This window comes from Trichechus manatus, unplaced genomic scaffold (genome assembly GCF_000243295.1).
Source record: "Trichechus manatus latirostris isolate Lorelei unplaced genomic scaffold, TriManLat1.0 scaffold00207, whole genome shotgun sequence".
In the NCBI taxonomy this organism is placed as follows: Eukaryota; Metazoa; Chordata; class Mammalia; order Sirenia; family Trichechidae; genus Trichechus; species Trichechus manatus.
Genome location: NW_004444143.1, coordinates 4070234 through 4093074, shown reverse-complemented (window position 1 = coordinate 4093074; position 22841 = coordinate 4070234). Strand labels below are relative to the sequence as shown.

The window sequence follows — 22841 nt, the reverse complement described above, 5'->3', positions numbered from 1 at the left end:
TGGCATCTGGGATGGACTTTATTGGACACGTGGCTGCCCACTTTTTGGGTCTGTGAGCCATGGGGCCAGGACCCAGGCACTGAGTCTGAGAAGGCCCACAGGTTAGGGCTGTTTGGAGCGAGGCCACAAGCGGCTGGTGAGGGAGCCGAAGAAGAGGTTCTGCTTGCTGGACTTGGAGAGCTCGGCCAGGCGCTGCTGCTCCTCCTGGGGCAGGTGGAAAGACAGATGATGGGAGGCTCAGCCCATCCCCCCTACACTCCCAGGCCCCCAGCCCAGCCCAGCCCAGAGGCCAGCCTTCCTTTAGCCCTCCGCCCACCCAGCCCCCTTCCCTGAACTCCCAGGATACCAGTTCACAAATAGGAGGACCCCAGGCTCCAAAGGGCCAGCTCTGAATCACAGGAGTCCCGGCTCTGACGTTTGGGGGACACCAGGCACTTAGGGTCTCCACCCCTGAGCCTCAGCATCTTCTTGGGCCCCAAGCTCTCAAGATCCCAGGCGGTCCCTCTCCTGAAGCCTGGGAGCCAAACCCAGACCCTACTCCCCCAGCCTGGATGCTACCGAGACCCTGGCCCAAACCTCAGGGTCCCCTTCCCCAGACTGCATGATCCTGCATCCTGGGCCACCGGTACCCACCCTGACCCCTGCTGGGTGCTGGAGGACCCTAGGCCCAAATCGCTAGGAACCCCTTCTCTAGGTACTCAGGGGCTCCAAGAACACAACCTAGAATCTGGTCACTCCCAGCCTAGACCCCTGGGAATCTCATCCTCAGACTCAATCCACACCCTCAGTCCCACTTCCAAATTACCAAGGTTCCACCAAGACTATCAGAACCCCCTTCCCCAAACCCTCGGGCCTTACCCCCAGGTCCCCAAGGATCCCTTTCTGGACCTGATCCAAACCCACAGTCACCTCCATAAGTAACCAAGGCCCCAGCCCTATCTCAGATGCTGGGCGTTTCCTGCCTCTGTTCTCAGAGCAGGCTGCAGAGTCAACTCACCCCTAGTTACCACAGTCCCACAAGACAGGCTGTCTTACACCCCCGTTTCCAGACACAGACTGAGGCAAAGCAGAGAAGGTATCTGCCCAAGGTCACACAGCCAACCAGTGAGAGTGGAGACAGGCTGACTCCAGGCCCTCCTCCAGGGAGCCTCGGAACTGATGCACCTGCCCCCCACCTGGTTTGGGGACCCGCAGCACCCACCTGCTCTAACCGGCTCTGCCGCTGTTTGAAAGCCTCAAGCGGGTCCTCCTCCAGTGCGTAGTGCTCCAGCACCGTCCGGACATCCTCTACGTTGTTGAGCGCGATGGCTGTGGGCACAAAGGTGGGGGGTCAGCCAGGCTGAGGGCCAAAGGGAGGCAAGGCCCACAGGGTAAAGGGAAGACACTGGGGGTCGGTGCCACCTGGGACCCTCTCAACACTCTGAAAGAGTTCTAAACCCCGAATGTCCCCAGAACATCCCTGAGAGCCCCCTAAGCACTCCAGAGGAACAACCCAAATATTCTAAGAAGAAGCTTCTAAAGACTCCAAGAAGCCCCTGGACCTCCTGCTTCTCAACTGCCCAGTTTTACATAAAAGATGACTCAGAATCAAGTGCTTATCATCCCTCTTGAGGGGCAGGGTTCTGAGGTCAGAGGCCAGGAGGTCAAGGGTCAGCTCACTCTTGAGGAAAGCGGACAGGTCCAACAAGACCCGGTCATCGGAATTGCCGTCCCAGGGCCGCAGGGCAACGCCGTTGTAGGGCTGTAAGCGGAAGGCTTCCTTCTTGCAGTCCACGATGACCACACGGGCTGGGTCCCGATTCAGACATGAAATGTCCTGGAAGGGGGTGGTAGGTCAGGTCACTGTGTGAGTCCCTTCCCTCTCCACCAGGAACAGAACACACACACACACAGACACACACACACAGACACACACACACAGACACCCACACACACAGACACACACACACACACACACAGACACACAGACACACAGACACACAGACACACACACACACACACACGGATCACCATGGGCAGGGCCTCCCTAAGACCAGGCTTGTGTCTACGGCATCAAACTTCGCGGGGAGCTGGGGAGCTAGTCATGCAGACCCCTGGAACTCCCATCCAGACAGACGTCCCGCACTCAGAGAGGGTCATCCAGGAGGTCGGGAGAGGGAGCCACACACTGCCCAGGGGACCGGGAAACAGTGGTACTTTGCGGGCTGCAGAACCTCTCACCAGATACAGAGGTGCAAGCACACCCACAGCAACAACAGGGAGTCCCATGGACAGGCACAGATGCCAAATACATGGCCACAGACCCCCGACGACCCTCAACCGCAGCCCAGTACCTCTGAATCCCCAAGAACGACACAGACCCCAGACTCACCAAGACACAGTTTGAAACCCACGGACACTTGGACCCACACTCACAAAAACACGCAGGCACAGACTCACGGATGGACGCTGAGTATATAACGGCTCATAGTCACAGACTTCAGTTCAGACAGACCCAAATACAATCTTATATAAACTATTATAATTACACAGTCCCAGATACACAGAGACAAGCCGTGTGTCCCTACCACTCATCCCTAACTTCCTCCTTTAAGGAGACCCCACTTCCTTCCCCTCACTCCCACTCCAGGAGGGAGAAGGGCTCAGAGGCCCAGCCGAGGCTGGAGGCAGGCCAGGTCCTGCCAGCAGGAGCCAGAGATGGGGCTGACCTGGGGTCAAGGCTGGAGTCAGAGCCAGGCCCTCGTTCCCTCAGGAAGTGCCAACCCCAAGTACCCCAGCCCGGAGGCCCACCCATGACCGCACACGGCACCTTAACATGGTGCCCCTCCATGTATCGCGTAGCATCCCGGAAGAGGCGGTAGGAGATGAAGCCGTGGGGGTCCACGCTGTCGATGAGAGGAAACGCGGTCTGGGGTGGGGTGGGGTGGGGTGGGAGAAGGAACAAGGTCAGGCTGAGCCCTGATCCTCCAGCCACCCCCACCACCACACTGACCACCCCTTCCCCACCCGGACCCTCACCATGCCAGTCTCTGACGTAAAGATGACAATTTCATACAGAGGGGCGAGCTGCTGGAACAAGGTCTCGATGCCTGGACGCTTCTTAAACCTCCAGCCGGTGGCCAGCTAGGGAAGCAGTGGGGACAGTGAGGTGCCAAGACCCAGAGGCCCTCCCCAGAGCCCCCACAGGGACAAAGACCCGGCCGGGGGATCTTCCAGAACCAGAGTTCTCGTGCTCTGTGACTCCTGGGCGGGGGCTGTGATTGAGGCTCTGCGATTCTGCAGGGTCTGGGCCCCCGAGTAATAGCTGACTCCTTGGTAGCATTTTCCATGTGCCAAGACACACCCACTGCCCAGTGGGCACTAGCATCCTCTCCTTTTCACAGCTGAGGAAGGTGAGGCAAAGAGAGGGGCACCTCCTCCCCAAGGACACACAGCAGAGTCGGGGCTGAACCCCAGCCTGGCTCCAGACTGTGCTCTTAACCGCACTGTAAGACCCAGAGGCCAGACCCATCCAGTGCCCCAACCCGCTGCCCTCCCCATACACACCGACCACTCCGGGTGCAGGAGGACGCCAGTGAGCTCCAAGACCAGTGTGTAGGGCGGCTGGTAGTATGGCTCCCGCAGGGGGTCTGGGAGCAGGCAGGGGCTGGTGGGCTCGATGATCATCTGTGAAAGAGGGACAGGATGGGGTGCCCTCAGATGGAGGTAGGGGGCTAGGGTGGGGGCGCTGGGGAGACGGCCCAGGGTTCCTGCTCACCTGTCTATAATCTTTGAAATATTTGTAGGTCCGGCGCAACTGCTGTACCAGGACTGGATCTAGGAGAACACCAGGGCACAAAGGGATTCCGAGATAAGCCCCTGCTCAGCCTCCCAGACAAACCAGGGGTTTCTTGATCTACCAGACGCAAACCATCTACAAACACACCTGGCTTGAACCAGTTCATCTCTAGGTTCAGAAGTAGAGAGGAATACGTGATGTAACCACCAAGCAGAGACAGAGATATTTACCCACCTGTCTAGTTTTAACCTGGCGCCCTGGTGGCACAGTGGTTAAGAGCTCGGCTGCTAACCAAAACGTCAGCAGTTCAAATCCACCAGTTGCTCCCTGGACACTCTATGGGGCATTTTTGCTCTGTCCTACAGTGTCTCTATGAGTGGGAACCAACTCGATGGCACCTAACAACAAGTTTTAACCTGAATATTTATACTCACACGTCACCCAAGATATAAAACAGAACGATTATACATTTACCTACTTAAAACCAATAAGCGTATATATCTGCTGACATTAACCACGTTGAACCGCTGTTTCTAGATTTGCTCACTTTGAACCAGCATGCCGAGTCTAGTTAAATCAGGATGAATATACACATGTCTCTCTATTTTCAACCAGGGGTTCTCACCTAGGAGTGATCTGGAAGGCAGCAGCTGGAGGTATTTTTGATCGCCACGCTAGCGACATCGAGTGGGTGGAGGCCCAGGATGCTGCTGAACATCCTACAGATGGATGCACAGGGCAGCCCCCACAACAAAGAATTATCCACTCCAAACTGTCAGTAGTGCTTAGGTTAAGAATCCTGGCTTTAAACCCAGTTTACTCCTGACTTACCTACTTATATGACTGCCTCCTTCAATCTAGTGTATTTAGCCCACTGAAACCTGTAGGCTTGCCTTTCAAAGACTACAATATTGAAATCAGTTAAGCTAGTAAACATACACACTAAACCTGTGTTTATCTGGTCACTTTAAATCAATATCTTCCGAGTTAAAACAGCGTCAATATATTAACATGCTTGTTTACAAACGTCCCCAACACAAACACGTGGCTTTTAAAATATTTTTTCTCCTGAAAAGGGTGAGGTGTGATAGGAATTGACAACTACTCTCCACCATCCAATTTATCAGAAACTCCCCAGTCAAAGCTGGTTAACCAGAAGAGGGACGGGGGAGGGAGGCATTGTTTTGGAAATGAAGAGCCGGACGGATGAGAGGCTTGGGGGGAAAGAAGAGGCTGTCATGAAAAGGACGTTAGGGACTAGAGGCTCAGATCTAAGGCACAGGAAGCCATGTGTCTGGTGGCGTAGGGCTGACCCGTCTCCCCAGCCCCCTATCCCCTCCCCCATCTGTCCCTGACCATCTGCTCCTGGGCTGAGGGGCCAGGGAAGGGGACTGGGGCTTCCTAATGCCCCTCCTCCTAAAGCCATCCAGCTGCTGACTCCCCCACCTCCCAATGGAAGAAGGAGGGGCAGGGGGAGGGAGCACACACCAGATGGGGAGGGCTATATCCCTGCAAACGACAGCAGAGTTGGGGGGATCAGGGATCCCAGAACCTGTGCTTGTTTACTCACCATTGTCGAATTCATCAGGAATCTGCGAGGTAAAAAGAAAAATGAGGGGTTGGCGGTGGCAGAAGCAGAACCCCATCACAGCCAGGAAAGGAATTTCTAGGCCCCTGAAGAGGAGTAAGCAGCGGTCCCTGGGAGGGGGCCGCTAACCCCAGGCAGAAACGGGCCTGAGCAGACCATGGGGGCCCACTCTCACCCCCATAGGATAGGGCCCCTGCCATGGCATCTGGGTCTCTTTCCTCCTCACCTTGGCACCAGTTTCGTCCACAGAGTTGTTTCCTGCAGGGAAGAGAGGGATGAATGAGAAAAACTGGGCCCAGTCTTCTGGGTCCGGAGGGAGGAGGCAGGCAGGGAGACTGGACTCCTGGGTTCTGAGGCCTGTTCTTTCCCATCTTCCCCTCTTCCCATCGGCCCCCTGCAGCCTAGCGCAGGAGCCAATGTGAAGGAGTAAAACTTTGAGAGAGAGAGCAGAGCAGAGAAGACAGGAGACCCTCCCCTTTTCTATGTAGGTGTGCTAGTTGGCTGCTCCAGGAAGGAGCTGAAAGAAGATAAATGAAGCTCTAGGGCGGAGGTTCCGCAATGGAATGGGAGGCCAACAGGACAAAACCGGGGACAAGGGTGTATCCCTCACCGAAGATGTAGACGACGCTCACGGTCCCACCGGCCCCGAGCAGCCCTGCGAGCCAGAGCGCGACTTTCTTGGCATAGCTAGGGCCCTCAGAGCGCCGCTGCTGCTGCTGTGATCCCTGGGCCTGAGTGCTCCCACGGCTCCCGATCCCTGCAGCCTGCAGTTGAGAAGGGAGCAAGTTGGCCAAAAGAGAAGAAAGTCGGGGTGATTTGGGCACCCTGGTTCCTGAGAAGAATCAAGGTCCAGAGCCAAGAACAGACACCCACATTGCCCTCAGGCAACCTGTCCCTGGAGGAGCCGCGAGAAGGTTGGGTCCTTCAGCCAAGTCAGGAACTAGACTGTCAGATGCCTAGATCCCAAGGGTACCCTGGATCCTGGAGGCAACAGGACTGGAGGGTCTGGAACCCAGAAAAGCAGGGGAGGGAGAAGAGATCGGGGGCGTGGACGTTTGGATGCCCGGAGCAAGGGGATGGAGGACACACGGGGGATGGAACAGGACGGGGAATTAAGACATGTGGATGCCTGGGGCTCATGATAGCAGGGTACAGAAGGGAAGAGGTGGGGGCTGGGAGGGGGCAATCCGCTTGCCAGGGGCTTGAGAAGGCAGGGCACGGAAGTGGTGGGACTGGAGGTCAGAATGGCTGGGTCTCCGTCAACATGGAGGCAGGCCGAATGCGGAACGCGAATGCCTACGCCACACCCTTCCACCATCAACGCGGAGAAAATACTCACCCTCCAAGGCCAGGCTGGGACCCCAGTGTCCCGGCCCTCTCCCCCTCAAGTATTGCCCGAGCGGGCAAAGAGATGAAGAACAGGTGACCCCTCCCCCGGCGCCCACGTGAGGGAGAGATGGGGTCCAGGGCGCGCACTTGCGCCCCCAGCATCCAGCCCAGAGGAGTAAGCGTGTCCACTCCAAAAGGCAGAGAAGCGCCCCAGAAGGCGGGAGGCGACGGCGTTCCATTCAGCACCCTGAGGTGCGGCGTCCCAGAATCCCCGGGCGGCCGCGTACCGTGCGGAATTCCGGGGAAAGGCCTCAGCACGCGGGTCGCCACCCCTGTCCCGCTCACCTGGTCCGGTGCCCGGGGGGGCGGTGTCGCCAGCCGCGTGCACAGCCCCCGGGCGCCAAGCCGGAGCCCGCTCCGCAGGCGCAAGAACGGCGCTGCCGAGGCCGCCATCTTGCGCTGACGCCACGCGGCCCCGCCCACTCGCTCCTCTCTCGCCCTGCCCGGGCCGGGACCGCGACCAATGGGCGCGCAGAGGTGGGGCGGGCGGACGGGAGCCCGAGAGAGACAAAGGGCTTCGGGAGCATCGCGGCAGGCGGGACTCAGCGAGGGCAGAGATCGCACCTTGCAGAGGTAAAGTTGAGGCCATATAAGAGAACCACCGGCCAAGGTTATCCACAATGGCTGCCTGATCTGTCCAAAACGCGAATAGTCAGGGGTCCGGGAGCTCATCTGGCCCTCTGAGGGGTCTACCTTCACCTCCCAGGTGTCAGAAGTCGAGGTCCAGAAAGTGGACTAAAAGGCCAGCCCTCACAAACTCCCTCACGTGGAGCTGGGAGGCGGCATCTGTCTTCTCTACCGTTTTCCGAGCCCTTCTTGCCCTTCCTGCCCTGAGTTTCCTATAAAACAAAAAAACCCCGTTGCCATCGAGTCCGACTCATAGCGACCCCATAGGACGGAGTAGAACCGCCCCATAGGGTTTCCAAGCTGTGATCTTTACGGAAGCCGCTGCCACATCTTTGTCCCGCAGAGCGGCTGGTGGGTTCCAACTGCTGACCTTTCAGTTAGCGGCCGAGCGCTTTAATCGCTGCGCTACCAGGGCTCCTTGGAGTTTCTTATAACGGTCCGGAATTTTGAGAGCCTACCACTTCATCTGGGGCCCAGCCAAAGGGGCAGCGAGCGACATGTCTGGCTGGGCTGAGCTGATTCAGTGAGGGTGAGAAATCTTATGAATTTGAGCCTACCAGTAGCCACAATGAATCTCCCCAAAATTATTCTGCATGGGGGAGAAAAAAGTCTGATACCATTTATATGACTTTAAAAACATGCAAAATTACCACGTAACGTTTAAGGGTAAATAACTAAGGTAGTAAAAGTAGAAAGTCAGGCATGGGAAAGACACAGAAGCAGGCTTGTGGTTACCTCTGGAGGTTACCTCTGGAGGAGCTCTGGTGGCGCGGTGGTTAAGCGCTCGGCTGCTAACTGAAAGGTCAGCAGTTTGAACCCACCAGCTGCTCTGGATGAGAAAGACGTGGCAGTCTGCTTCCATTAAAGATCACAGCCTTGGAAACCCGATGGGACAGCTCTACTCCATCCTACCGGGCCACCGAGTCAGAACTGACTTGAAAGCCACGAGTTGGGTTTGGTTTGGGGGATATTAACTGTGATTTTCACTTAGCATGATAACTTATGCCTGAATAAGACGTAATTTCATCAACCACATGGCACACGGTGCTCTACTAATCTCTTTCAAGATGTCTCCTCACACATTCCTCTCAAAAGCCCTCTGGGGTGGGCACTGTCAGTATTTTCTAGATGGAGAAATTGAGGCTTCGGTGGGACCCCCAAGTTATTTGCCCAAGACCACAAACAATGAAGAGCAGGGTCTGCAAATGACCCCACGTACCAGACCAGACAACCCCCACCTCCCTCCACCGCCCCTCGTGCACACACAGGAACGAGACTTTTGACCAAATGGCTTTTTATTGAAAGACCGCAACACAAAAGCAAGCGTGGGGGGTTGGTGCATACAAGGTGAAGATCCTCCCCATCCAGACTTTACTCTGATTCCCATGATGGAGAGCAAGTCCTGGAACATCAGGAAGGGATGGGATGGGAACTCAGAAAGGGAAATAAAGGAAACCCAGAACGACCAGCCTGGCCCTGCTCCAGCCCCGGGGTGGCAGCCAAGGGAAGGAAGCAGGATCACTCGTCACCTCCCAGCTGTGTGCAACATCCACCCACCCTGCCTGCGTTAGACCTCCAGCAGCTTCCCTAGGAAGCGCAGGTTGAGGATCTTGAGCTGTTCATCAAGGTCCATCCGGACAATGCCGTCCTCACCATCGATGCTCAGCAGGACACCTGTGGCTTCCCGGTCCTCACCCAGGATGACCTTCACCTGGGGGTGGGGGTGGGGGACAGGGGGACAGGGGGTCAGGGTCCCGTGTCAGCAGCCCAGTGCCCCTCACCCACCCTGTGCCCTTACCTTATTGTTCTTGGTAGGGGTGATGGGCTCCAGGTGCTCACTGGAGATGCTGACCACCTTCTCACTGTCCTTCAGGTACACGGAGCACATGCCGCCCTGGGGGTGGGGACAGCCCGGTCAGCATGTCCTGCTCCCCACACAGGGCTGACACCACATCCAAAGGACACACACTTGTGGCTCATTCTGAGAAGTCACTTTCCCAAGGTGACACAAAGCAAGAAATGGCAAGGCTAGGCCTGGCTGTAAGGCTGGGGCCCCCGATGCAGGAGATTTGGGGAGGCATGAGCAGGTCAGTGAGGGAAGCACTGCTTCTCAGGCACTTGACCACCTCATGTCCCAAGCTGGCCTCAGTACGGCCCTCATACCTCCTTCTTATGGGCCCCATCTCAGGGACAGCTCCACAGTCCCCAGCCAGAGCCCTGGGCCTCATCTTGGTCACCTCCCTCCCAGACACCCTCCAACTGAGGCCTGCGTGGAGCCCGTCCTACCCCAGGCTCCGGCCCCCAGGCTCACCATCTCTAATCCATGCCAATACAGCAACATAGAGAATTCATTCCAAACCACACACCTGGTCCCATGCTCCCTGCTCCAGCCCCTCCAACTCCTCAGGCACAGTCCAGTCCAAGCTCCCCTGGCCGGCATGTGACCTGGCCTAGCCACTGCTCTGGCGTCAGCCCTCCCCTCCCTCTGGCTCTTTGTGTTCCAGTCACAATGAATGTAGCTCCGCTCCCTAAATGCGCCAGGCTTTCCCTGTACTTCCAGGCACACAGCTAACCCCTTCCCCAGCCATTTTTCCTGGCTTACTCTTATGCATTCTTCAGGTGTCAGCTCAGACATCTCCTCCAGGAAGCCCTCCCTGATTCCCCCCCCCCAAAGTTGCGTAAGAGTCCCCTTGCTCTGGAGTTCCCCCATCCCAGTTCTGCCCACTCCACTCTGGGCTGTCCCTATCTGGAGACACATCTGTCTGCCCCCTGGAATGTGAAATCCACAAGGACAGGGCCTGGGGCTGTCTTGGTCTCTGGTGTTTCTTTAGTTAATTCAATTAATATTTATTGAAAAGCCAACTAGGGGCTAGGCCTTCATCTAGGAAGTGAGGATATCCACTCAGGAATAAAACCCTGGCTTAGCAATCAAAGAATCACACAGAATCACACCAAGGTAAGCTTTAAGCTGTGGCAGAACATGGGAAGAAGAATTCACGGACCCGAGAGAGCCAGTAAGAGGCAGATCTCCACTAGCCTAGGAGGTGCTTTGCTGCCGGGTGACGAGGAGCTAACTGGGCAAAGAATGGAAGGAGAGGGTTCTAGACAGAGGAAAGAGCATGTGCAAAGGCCCTGCAGCTGGAGGGAACTGGCACTGGAGGAGGCACAGCCCAGGGGCGTGGGGCCTGGCACTAAGCTCCAGCCTGGCACACAGGAAGCACTTGGTACATGCTGCTGAATGGATCTCTCAGAGATAACATGTCAAAAAGTAACCACCGAGATCAGGGGCACCCACATACCGTGACGCTGCGGATGACGCCGGTCTGCCCCACCACCTGTGTATCCAGGTAGGTGTCCCGCACCTTCACCTGGATGTCAGTGGTCACCCAGTCACTGGAGTTCTGCTCGATGCCTGAGCCCGGTGTGTGCGGGTTGTAACCACCAGGGGAGGGGGCTCCGGGCGTCATCGGACTGTAACCAACAGGGCTAGGGCTGGGGCTGGCCTGCAGGGGAAAAGGGACAGGGTTGTTGGGAACAGAGCATCTGGCCTCCCTGTCCCCGTACGCCGAGGCCCGTCCTGGCCCTCCAGGCCATGCAAGCTGACCAGTACCTGATAGGCCATGGGCGAGGGTGTTGGGTGGTAGCTGGCCGGAGAGTGGGTGTTCTGGTAGCCTGCGGGGCTTGGCGCCACCTGGTGGTAGCTCTGGGGACTGGGGCTGGGCTGGTAGGAGCCTTGTGGGGAGGGGGCGGCATAGGGTGAGAACTGGTCTGTGTTGTACCTGCAGGGACAAGGACAGAAGGGGGCATTTGTTGGGGGGGGGAATGAGGTAGCAGAAGTGGCTGGTGAGGGCGAGCCCCAGGTGACTCACATGGCCGGCGTGCCTGGCGTCTGTGGGTTGTACTGCGGGTTGACCTGCGGGGATGAGGGGTCGGGATAGCCCGGTGTTTGGGGATTGGGGGTTCCCCCGTAGGCCTGCGGTGATGGGGTGGGCTCGTCGTCAAAGGCGTACTCGTACTCTTCCTCAGCCCTGTTGGGGCGAGAAGCTGGTTGAGAGCGACTGGTGCCAACAATGAGGCAGCGAGTGCCCACAGAGCCACTGCTGCACGCAGGCCCTGCAGTGAGGCGTTTGGTCCTCCCATCAGCCCATCCAGAGGCACTCCTGACAGCGTCTCCATTTTACAGCTGAAGGGACTGACACAGCGAGATGAGGTGGCCTGCCCAAGGTCACACAACCAGGTGACCTGTCTCCAAGCCCAAGTCCCCACCACAAAGTGCTACTGTGGGTGGGGTTGGAGCGGAGAGCATTGTGGCCCACCCCCACCATGACTACGCCTGGACCAGCCTGGGGCTGGGGGCAGAGAATCCCAGGATAGGCCACACAGATCCCTCCGTCCCCGTGACCTCTGAAGCAGAAGGCCTCCAGGCACTCCAGCGTAACCACACACAGCCCAGCACTCAGACCCCAGGGGCTCAGGGAACCCTAGACCCCCAGCTCCTGGCCCTCACCGTGATGGTGTGTTAGGGTTGTTGGGGTCCCAGGCCCCACTCTGGGCAGGCGTGCGGCTGCCATCATGCAGGGGCGTCTGCGAGCCGTAATGCGGGGTGCGGCTGCCTGGAACGGGGGAGATGAACCTGACCATCAGCTCTGTCCTGCCTCCAGGTCCTCCCACGTCACCCTCCGCCTTGTCCACCAGGAGCGCTCACCGTCCTGGAGAGGCGTCTGCGAGCCATACATGGGCGTGCGAGAGCCGGAGCCGTACATGGGTGTCTGGGAGCCGTACATGGGTGTCCGCCCGTAGGCTGAGGTCATGCCGCCCGGGCGCCGTGTGCCCCTGTCCACCAAGAGAGTAAGAGGGGTGAGCAGGGCCCCTAACCCCAGTGACCCCATCCTGGCCCTCCCCGGCCCCGTCGTACACCGTGGTGAGCCGCTGGCGGTCCACAGAGATGGTCTGGCAGGTGGAGTGCAGCTCCACGCGAGCCGTGGACTCAGTGGCATCCTTTACCACGCCGATGTAGCCTAGTGGAGAGGCGGGGAGGTCAGGCCGGGGGCCCCTTCACCACGCCCCTCCCCTGGCTTTGCAGGTCACCTTTGTAGGGCCCTTGGGAGATGCGCACAGTCTGGCCGATGAGCTCATTGTCTCTCCGTCCGCGGCCCCGGCTCATGCCGCCACCACCGCCGCCCGGGCTACCAAAGCCGCCGCGCTGACCTGGGGTGGGGGAAGAAAGGCACTTGTGTCCCAGGGCTGTGCCCCCATCACACACTAGGCCCACAGCCAGAGCGCCCTCAGCCGCCCTTCACCTGCCTGCCTCCCCCAGGTAGGGTGAGGTGCCTCCTCTGGGCTCCCCATCACAGCCCTGATGACTTGGGCTATCGCTGTGGGGCTGCGGCTATCCCCACCCCGCAAGCTGTAAGCCCCAGGGTTATCTCAGTCACTGCTGGGCCCCCAGCGGCACGCAGCCCCGGGTCCTGCGTTGATCGGGGCTGAACACAGCAGTCTCTTCTCCAGCTCCTCCCCCTGCATCCCCAGGCACACACTGCCCCCAGCTCCTCTCACCTCCAGCACTGGGGTGCATGGGGCTGCTGATCCGGGGGCTCATAGGGGCAAAGCCGCCCACGGTGAAGTTGGTCACATCTCGGGGCTAGGGGAGGGGCAAGAAGTGAACTGGCAGGCAGGGGTGGGGGGGCGGGGCCGGGGTGACAGGCCCCCAGCCCCCATGCCGCCCTGACTGCCTGCACTTGGGAAGAGTTCCTGCTTCAACCTGCCCAGCACCCACCCTTCCCTCCTTCTGGTGACAATGCCTCAACTTCCCTTTGGGGGAACCGCCACCTGTCTGCCACTGTGGGCCTGTCAGGATTTAAATCCCTGGTGATTTTTAAATCCTCCTGCAGGGCCCTGAGGAGACCACCTCCTCATTCTACCTACCCGGGTCCCCAGGCCTGATTTCCTTTCTGACCTGGTCTGTACAACTCTCCTACAAATCCGACCGCAGGGCCTTTGCACCTGCTGTTCCTGCCTGAAACACCCTTCCCCGAGATGCCACGTGGCTATCTGTGCCTTCACCCAGGTCTCTGCTCTGTGTCACCTGCTCAGGAGGCCCTTCTTTAATCTCCTCCATCTAAAGCCACAGCCCTACCCTTCTCTATCTCCATCCCGTTTATTTCTTCATGGCGCTGGCCATGACTTGTTGTTTTTGTATATATTTATCCGTTCATCTCTGGAGTCCCAGCTCCAGGAGGGCAGCGACCTTTGTCTTGTTCGTGGCTGCATCCCCAGTGTCTGGGACCTGACAGGTGCTCAGTAAAACCAAGGAACGGACGATCTGGGGAAGAGCTCAGAACCCCAATAAACCGCATTTCTGTATAACTTTGCAAAGAATCTGACAGCAACACCTGCCCTCCTAACCCGCCATCAGTCCAATCTTGTCACTCCCAGGTCAGGGAAGGCCAGACAGCCGCCAGGGTCCCTCCGCGCCCGCCTCACCTTCGAGCCCCCTGCAAGCACCAGGTGGCGGGTCTTGCAGACAAACATGCCCCCGTTCTCCACCAGTTTCTTGCAGTGCAGGAAGGCAAAGCTGCGGAAGAGATGGCGGATCTCGCCCTCCCGGCCCTGGAGTGGGAGAGCAGGGTCACTCACGTGGCTGCGCCCACCCCACCGCCTCGACCCGGCGGAACAGCAGGAGCCTGTACTCACTGAGTGGGGGCCGTCGATGACCTTGACGATGTCTTTCACATGGGTGTTGTTCTGCTCCGAGTCCAGGGCCACGGCGAAGCGGTTGTCCTTCTTCCGGGTCACGGCCTGGTGCCTGACAGTCACCACCTTCCCGTACATGTTCAGCACCTGCGGAGGGAGGGGGGTGCTGAGGCAGCAGAGTGGGGCATGCCTTCCCTCGAGGGGGGCAATCCTCCTTGTGGGAGACTGTCCCAAGTTCTGCAGGACATGGAGACTCCTGGCCACAGAGCACGTAATGTCAGGAACGGGGCACCTAGGCACCAAAAACGTTCCTACTCATTGCATAACACCCTCTGGGGGAGACTCAGGGACCTGAGAGGGGGCAGGGGAGATGGTAACATAATAACTACTGTCTGCCCATCACTCTGTGTCAGGCCTCTGCTAATTTCTTCAGAGCCTCCCTCTGAGGTGGTGCTGTCATGATTCCCATCTGATATAGGGGGAAAACTCAGGCCCAGAGAGGGCAAGTCACTAGCCCAGGGCCAACCAGCACAGCACCAACGGAGCTGAGATGTGAATCCAGAGTCCAGGGACCAACGCACTGTGCTCTGTGGCTCCCAGGTGTGTGAGGAAAGGTTTAAGGGAAGGAGAGTCCCTGTGCTCCCGGGTCTATGGGGGAAAGGGAAGGGGAGGAGGGTCCCTGTGCTCCCAGGTCTATGGAGAAGGGGAAGGGGAGGAGGGTCCCTGTGCTCCCAGGTGTGTGAGGAAGGGGAAGGGGAGGAGGGTCCCTGTGCTCCCAGGTGTATGAGAAGGGTAAAGGGGAGGAGGGTCCCTGTGCGCTTGCACCTCGAATAAGTACCAAATGGGTACATATCTGAGCTCAGGGAATCACTGACGACCACTGAAGCAGATGTTGCCATCATCCCTATTTTACAGGCTGTGAAACTGAGACTCAGGAAAGATAAATGACTTGTCACTTGCCCAGCACCGCAGAGCCATGGGTGACAGGCCACGTCTGCAACTCAGAGCAGGTCTCGGTTCTTAGCCACAGTGCTCTGCCACCTCCCAGGACAAAGAAGCCCCTCAGAGTAAGCCTCCCCCGCGCTAAGCCCACCACACTCACCTGGAAGGTCTCTCGCTCCAGCCGCACGATGACGCCCACGGTCTGTGGGTCGAGCTGCACCAGCTCGCCCCACTCATGTTGGCCCCCCACGTCCACGCCCGATGCCGTCTCTGAGCAGAGCTGCAGGTCCCGGGGGAGCACCTTCAGCTGCCAGGAGATGGGGCGGGAATGAGGTGGGTCCTGGTGGCCCATCTGCCTGGGTCCCCGCTCCCCGTGCCCCAGCCCCTACCTCATGCATGGTGAGGTCGGAGAAGAGGATGACAAAGTTCTCCTCCACCCGCACGATGAGGCCTGTGTCACCCTCGAATCGGCCGGCAATCACCTTCACGTGGTCCCCCATCTTGAAGTATTTCCGCAGTTCCTGGGCTGGGAACTCCAGCATATCCTGGGGGGTTGGGGTGGGGACAACAAGCAGGTAAGGGGAAGCCACCACCACCTGCCCCTCGTCTGCCAAATCCACTTGTGTTCTCAGTAAAGGCCCCGGGCCAAAGGCCGCTTCAGGCTCACGCTAGCCTGGAGACCGCCCACCCCAGGCGCACCACGCTAGCCTGGACTGCCCCTCAGACACACACAGCTGAGCAAACCAAACCAGGCGCCCAGTCGGATTACCCCACGGACACACCACACCCTCGATCCAATCCATCCCCCAATACCTTGCTTTCCAGAAACAAAAAACAGGCCAAGTCACTCTCCAGTTTCAGACACAATGAGGCAACCCCCTCAACAACACAGCCACACACCAGGACACACCCCTGAATGCACACTTCCTCCTCCAACACCTAAGCTCTGGTCACGAGCACGCATGACCAAGGCTATCTGCCCTCACCTCCCAGGTAGGGAGGTGAGCACACACCCCATCTGTGCACAAGCCCAGTCACCCAAAGACTTAGACCCCTGGCACTCCCCTAGAGACAGACAGGACCCCAGGAACATAACCAGACAGCCCTTTCCCCAAATCACACAAGCAGGCCTGCACATACCCCCATCCCAATCCTGAACTCACCCAATGCTACCTCATCAGACACCCTCTGAGACACCTGAAAGCACTAGAAAGGCCCAGACATACCCCCTGAAGGCACTCCACCTGCTGGACGCACACATACAACCAGACGTGCCCCGCTCAGCTCCCCCCCACAGACCCGGACGCGGCAGAAGCCCACACGCACGCACACGGCTGCAGCCTCTGGGGTGGGACGGTGCCCACCTTGAGGTCCTCGTGCTTGGGCATGATGGTGATCTTGTTGCCATCCACGCTGAGGATCTTGCCCTGCAGGTTGATGAGCTCACCCTCGCACACCTCCACGTTGTCCCCCGGCTGGAAGTTGTGCTCCCGCTCCTTCCCTGTGGGGCAGGCGTGGGGCAGGTGTAGGGCTGATGTGGGGGCAGACATGGGGCTGACATGGGACAGACTTGGGCAGATGTGGGGCTGACGTGGGGGCAGACTTGGGCAGACATGGGGCTGACGTGGGACAGACTTGGGCAAATGTGGGGCTGACGTGGGGCAGACTTGGGCAGACATGGGGCTGACGTGGGACAGACTTGGGCAGACATGGGGCTGACGTGGGGCAGATGTGGGCAGACGTGGGGCTGATGTGGGGGCAGATATAGGACTGATACGGGGCTGCCCCCACAGGCCACTCCCTCCTCCTGGGCTGGGTTAGGGACGGGGACCAAATACCTGTGCTCTCAGTCACCACCTCCAGGTCAATGCCCTCTGGCTGGTCCTCAAACTTCTCCAGCTCGGAGAGTGTGGGCTTCACACCCTCTGTGATCTGAGCCCCGAGGGGCAAAGGAGGGAAGAAGAAGTGGATGAAGGTCAGTGTCACAGCCCTGCTGAGCAGGCTACAGAGACAGCAAGGTTACTCCCCTTGGGCCACTCCTGCCTCAAGAATTATCTGAGAGACCCAGACACAACCACTGTTCCAGGGTCTGGACTGCAGGAGGGAGAAGAAGCTTGACACCCGTCTCCCAGACACACACCTCCCTGCCCCGCCACCGCTGGGACCCTCACCACGGCAGACATTGCGAAGCTCTTGAACAGAAAGCCCTTCCGGCTGTAACGATTCCCCTCGAAGATGAGGAAGTCACCATCAGAGGCAACATCGCCCCCCAGGGACCTGAGATTTGGGGGGAGAGATGATTAGAAGGGGAAGGGGTCAAGAAGACAACCTTACTGTACCTCAGTCTCCTCAGCTGGCAAAGTGGGGAGAGGACCACAGGACGAAATGACCGACACACGCTCTCCTGGCGGGAGGGCCGTCTCACAAACCCAAGGCCCCACCTCAACAGAGGGACCCGCAGCCCTGCCTTCTGCCCTCTGTCGACCCCTTCCCTGCCTTGTTTTTCACCCTGACACTTATCACCATCCGACAGTGGATTGTTCGTGATCTGTCTCCCCAACTAGAATGTCAGCTCCCCAACGGCAGGGATTTAACATCTTTTATTTGCTGCTATTTCGCCTGTAACAGTGCTGGTACATAGTAGGCCCTCCATAAGTATCAGGTGAAGAAAGTCGGTAACAGTTAATAGTCACTGAGCACTCCCCCTGAGCCTGGCTTACACACACACACACAGACACACACAGACACACACAGACACACACAGACACACAGACACACACACACACACCATTTCCATCGAGTCGATTCCAACTCACAGCGAACCAACAGGGCAGGGGAGAACTGCCCCCATAGGGTTTCCAAGGAGCGGCTGGTGGATTCGAACTGCCGACCTGTTCTGGTTAGCAGCCCAGCTCTTAACTACCGCACCACCAGGGCTCCTACGTGTGTGCGTGTATGTATATACACACACATAGTTGTTGTTAGGTGCCATCGAGTCGGTTCTGACTCATAGCGACCCTACGTACGACAGAACAAAACCCTGCCCAGTCCTGTGACATCCTCATGATTGTTGCTATGATTGAGCCCACTGTTGCAGCCACTGTCAGTCCATCTTGTTGAGGGTCTTCCTCCTTTTCGCTGACCCTCTACTTTACCAAGCATGATGTCCTTCTGCAGAGACTGATCCCTCCTGATAACATGTCCAAAGTATGTAAGACGCAGTCACGCCATCCTTGCTTCTAAGGCACATTCTGGTTGTATTTCTTCCAAGACAGATGTATTTATTCTTCTGGCAGTCCGTGGTATATTCAATATTCCTTACCGACACCACAATTCAAAGGCGTCAATCCTTCTTTAGTCTTCCTTATTCATCATTCAGCTTTCAAACGCATGAGGCGACTGAAAACACAGCTTCGGTGGGTGCACCTTAGTCTTCAGGATGACATCTTTGCTTTTCAGTACTTGAAAGAGGTCTTCTGCAGATGATCTACCTAATGCAATGTGTCTTTTGATTTCTCGACTGCTGCTTCCATGGGTGTTGATTGTGGATCCAAGTAAAATGAAATTGTTGACAACTTCAATCTTCTCTCTGTTTATCATGATGTTGCTTATTGGGCCAGTAGTGAGAATTTTTATTTTCTTTATGTTGAGGTGTAATCCATATCGAAGGCCATACTATTTGATCTTCCTCAGTAAGTGCTTCAAGTCCTCTTCACTGTCAGCAAGCAAGGTTGTGTCATCTGCATATCACAGGTTAACGAGTCTTCTTCCAATCCTGATGCCCTGTTCTTCTTCATATAGTGCAGCTTCTCGGATTATTTGTTCAGCATACAGACTGAATAAGTATGGTAAAAGGATACAACTCTGATGCACATCTTTCCTGACTTTGAACCACGTAGTATCCCCTTGTTCTGTTTGAACGACTGCCTCTTGATCTATGTATAGGTTCCTCATGACCACAATTAAGTGGTCTGGAATTCCCATTCTTTGCAATGTTATCCATAATTTGTTATGATCCACACAGTTGAATGCCTTTGTATAGTCAATTAAAACAGGTAAACATCTTTCTGGTATGCTCAGCTTTCAGCCAGGATCCATCTGACATCAGCAATGATATCCCTGGTTCCACGTCCTCTTCTGAATTTGGCTTGAATTTCTGGCAGTTCCCTGTTGATATACTGCTGCAGCTGCTTTTGAACGATCTTCAGCAAAATTTCACTTGTGTGTGATATTAATGATACTGTTCGAAAATTTCCTCATTCGGTTGGATCACCTTTCTTGGGAATAGGCATAAATATGGATCTCTTCCAGTCAGTTGGCCAGGCAGATGTCTTTCGAATTTCTTGGCATAGATGAGTGAGGACTTCCAGTGTTGTATCGGTTTGCTGAAACATCTCAATTGGTATTACGTCAATTCCTGGAGCCTTGTTTTTCTCCAATGCCTTCAGTGCAGCCTGAACCTCTTCCTTCAGTACCATCAGTTCCTGATCATATGTTACCTCCTGAAATGGTTGAACATCAACCAATTCTTTCTCGTGTAGGGACTCTGTACATTCCTTCCATCTTCTTCTGACACTTCCTTCATCATTTAATGTTTTCCCCATAGAATCCTTCAATATTGCAACTCAAGCCTTGAATTTTCTCTTCAGTTCTTTCAGCCTGAGAAATGCCGAGCATGTTCTTCCCTGCTGGTTTTCTACCTCCAGGTCTTTGCACATGTCATTATAATACTTTACTTTGACTTCCTGAGCTGCCCTTTGAAATCTTCTATTTAGCTCTTTTACCTCATCATTTCTTCCTTTTGCTTCAGCTACTCGACGTTTAAGAGCAAGTTTCAGAGTCTCTTCTGACAACCATTTTGGTCTTTTTATTTCTTTCATGTTTTTTTAACAACCTTTTGCTTTCTCATGTATGATGTCCTTGATGTCATTCCACAACTCGTCTGGTATTCAGTCATTAGTGTTCAATGAGTCAAATCTATTCTGGAGATGGTCTCTGGATTCAGGTGGGATATGCTCAAGGTTGTACTTTGGCTCTCATGGACTTTTTCTAATTTTCTTTAGTTTCAACTTGAACCTGCATATGAGCAAATGATGGTCTGTTCTGCAGTTGTCCCCTCGCCTTGTTCTGACTGATGATACCGAGCTTTTCCATCATCTCTTTCCACAGATGTAGTCGATTTCACTCCTGTGTATTCCATCTGGCAAGGTCCATGTGTACAGTCACCATTTATGTTGGTGGAAAAAGGTATGTGCAGTGAAGAAGTTGTTGGTCTTGCAAAATTCTATCATGCTATCTCTGGCATCGTTTCTATCACCAAGGTCGTATTTTCCAACTACTAATCCTTCTTCATTGTCACCAACTTTTGCATTCCAATCACCAGTAATTATCAATGCACTCTGACTGCATGTTTGATCAATTTCAGACTGAAAAAGTAGGTAAAAATCTTCAATTTCTTCATCTTTGGCCTTACTGGTTGCTGCATATGTATATATACACGTACACGTATATATATGTATGTGTGTATGTATGTATATATATATTTATAGACCTATCAGGCCCAGTTCCTCCTGCCAACTTTACTCCCTCAATTGTCTTCTCCTTACAGTGAATCTGGGAGAGGGAATGAACATGACTTAATGGGCATGCTAGGGGGCAAGGGGTCCCTATGTTTGATCTGCTACAGAGTACAGGGAGGTCTGGTGGAGTCAGAGACTGGTGGTATAAATGGGTCCAATTCAGGCAGGGCCCCTAGGGTGTAGATCTAAAGCGGAACTCTACAATCTGTCTTTTATCAGGGAGCCCTGGTAGCACAGTGGTTAACAGTTCAGCTGCTAACCAAAAGTTTGGCAGTTTGAATCCACCAGCTGCTCCTTGGAAACTCTGTGGGGCAGTTCTGTCCTATAGGGTTGCTATGAGTCAGAACCAACTCTAACAGCAACGGGTTTTATCCTGTATCAGGGTAAAAAACTGGCATTTAGGCCTCTGACTGGCTGCCTCACAAGTGGTTCCAGAACAGGACCATAAGGAAGAGGAACACCGACAGCTCTCGTTTTTCCATCTCCTCCTCTCCCGCCCTCCACACTGGAGCCCCAGGCCACCATGGGTGATGGGGAAAGAAATCAGACTGCTGACGGCTCCCAAAATTCTCTCTCCAGCCTGACTATCTCCCCTCAACTCTGCAACTGAATGTCCAATGCTGGCACAACGTGTCTAAACCAAGCCCATTGCCGTCCAGTCGATTCTGACGCGTATCAACCCTACAGGGCAGAGTAGAACTGCCTCACAGGGTTTCCAATGCTGTAATCTTTACAGAAGCAGATGGCCACATCTTTCTCCCACGGAGCAGCTGGTGGGTTCCAACCGCCAACCTTTTGGTTAGCAGCCGGGCGCTTAACCCCTGAGCCACCAGGGCTCCTTGACATGTCTGCTTAGGTGTTTAAAAGGTGTCTCAAACTTAGCTGCTTCAATCCCTCACCCAGCTGGAGACAGTGGGAGGATGTGCTGGGGTGGGCGCTATGACCCCCAGGAAGGAGGTCAGGGAGAGACTTTATACAGCCTGGCATGATGGGAAAATCCCATTTCAGTACATGATGCCATTAATTGAGCACCGACTACTATCGAGTTTTGCTCTGGATACGGCATGCATGTTAATTCATGGAATCCTCACTACGATCCTAGGAAGCATGAGTTCTTAGTATCGATCTCTACAGTGGAGGAAACTGAGACCCAGGGACGTTAGGCAACTTGCCTGAGGTTACACAGCTCTGAGGTTACACAGCTAGACGAACCACTCACAACCTACACGTGCGGGGCGCCCCCGCTGTTGGGGAGCATGGAAAGGCACATTCTGTGCAGCAGGCCCCGGGGCCCCAGGGCACGCTCACCTGATCTTCTCAGCATCAAACAGCCTCTGCGGCGGTCGCTTAAACTTCTTCCTTTTGGCAAACCAGTCTTTCTGTGGAGGAAGAGGGGCAGGGGTGGGACGGGTGAGGAGGGAGCCTTGGCCATCAGCAGGCACCACGTGCTCCCACCTTCCCCGCAGCAGCCCACCCCACTGTACCAAGCTCATGCGGGCCTTGATGCGGTCATAGTCAATGCGCGGGATCATCTTCAGGGAGATGGTGTTCTGGCTGGGCTCCACATAATCCACCTGAGCAGGCAGGATGGGGGTCAGAGGGGCACAGCCCAGGGCCTGGCCCTCCCCCTCCCTGACCCTGGACATGGGAAGGGGAAGGGGCAGGGTAATGGGGACTACTTGACATGTCTACCTGGGTGATTCAAAGGTGCCTCAAACTTAGCATGTCCACAACCGACTCCTGCTTGCCTGCACTGGCTCCCCACCCCCTCTTCCTGCTGCTCAGGCACATAGCCTGGGACTCATCCCTGACACCTTCCTTTCTCCCATGCCCACGTCTCATCTCTCAGTTAATGTCTGTCAGCTCCACCTTCAAAACAGCCACAGTCCGACCTCTTCCCCATTCCCCGGCTGCTCTGTCCCTGATCCTGTCCCACCATCACCTCTACCTGGACTACGGCAGCAGCCTCCTCCCAGGTCTCCCTGCTTCTGCCTTTGGCCCCTACAGTCTATTCTCAGGGATCTCAGCCTCGGCACCACTGACCTCTCAGGCAGGCAGTTCTCTGTTGCAGGGGCTGAGCTGCCTTGTACCTGTAGGATGTTAGCAGCACCCCTGGTTTCTACCATCTAGATGCCAGTACCACCCCACTCCCCAGCTGTCCCAACCAAAAATGTCTCCAAGCATTGCCAATGTCTCCTGGGGGTCAAAGTCACCCTTGGATGAAAACCCATGGTCTATTCTCAAC

The 22841-nt window shown here is 56.0% G+C and overlaps 2 protein-coding genes across 2 annotated transcripts in view; both read right to left on the bottom strand.

Moving 5' to 3' along the window:
• Positions 1–7289, bottom strand: TIMM50 (translocase of inner mitochondrial membrane 50). Its single transcript, XM_004388160.2, has 11 exons — positions 7041–7289; positions 5977–6130; positions 5593–5624; positions 5349–5370; positions 3758–3816; positions 3547–3666; positions 3019–3123; positions 2810–2908; positions 1660–1816; positions 1202–1308; positions 1–204 (listed from the first exon to the last, which is right to left on the bottom strand). Exons 1-11 carry the CDS (start codon positions 7146–7148, stop codon positions 103–105), a joined length of 1065 nt encoding a protein of 354 aa, XP_004388217.1. The 5' UTR covers positions 7149–7289; the 3' UTR covers positions 1–102.
• A 1019-nt stretch (positions 7290–8308) lies between these two features.
• SUPT5H (SPT5 homolog, DSIF elongation factor subunit) overlaps positions 8309–22841 on the bottom strand; it is a 30023-nt gene continuing 15490 nt past the window's right edge. Inside the window, exons 13-31 of the mRNA XM_023742301.1 lie at positions 22081–22170; positions 21905–21975; positions 17189–17294; positions 16856–16949; positions 16382–16518; positions 15407–15562; positions 15178–15324; positions 14076–14222; positions 13866–13991; positions 12939–13023; positions 12471–12590; positions 12298–12400; positions 12088–12215; positions 11890–11995; positions 11252–11410; positions 10993–11161; positions 10682–10885; positions 9181–9276; positions 8309–9093 (exon numbers count right to left, since the gene is read on the bottom strand). Of these exons, the coding sequence (XP_023598069.1) occupies positions 8950–9093; positions 9181–9276; positions 10682–10885; positions 10993–11161; positions 11252–11410; positions 11890–11995; positions 12088–12215; positions 12298–12400; positions 12471–12590; positions 12939–13023; positions 13866–13991; positions 14076–14222; positions 15178–15324; positions 15407–15562; positions 16382–16518; positions 16856–16949; positions 17189–17294; positions 21905–21975; positions 22081–22170 (2388 nt within the window). The 3' untranslated portion in view covers positions 8309–8949. The remainder of the gene's footprint in view (positions 9094–9180; positions 9277–10681; positions 10886–10992; positions 11162–11251; positions 11411–11889; positions 11996–12087; positions 12216–12297; positions 12401–12470; positions 12591–12938; positions 13024–13865; positions 13992–14075; positions 14223–15177; positions 15325–15406; positions 15563–16381; positions 16519–16855; positions 16950–17188; positions 17295–21904; positions 21976–22080; positions 22171–22841) is intronic.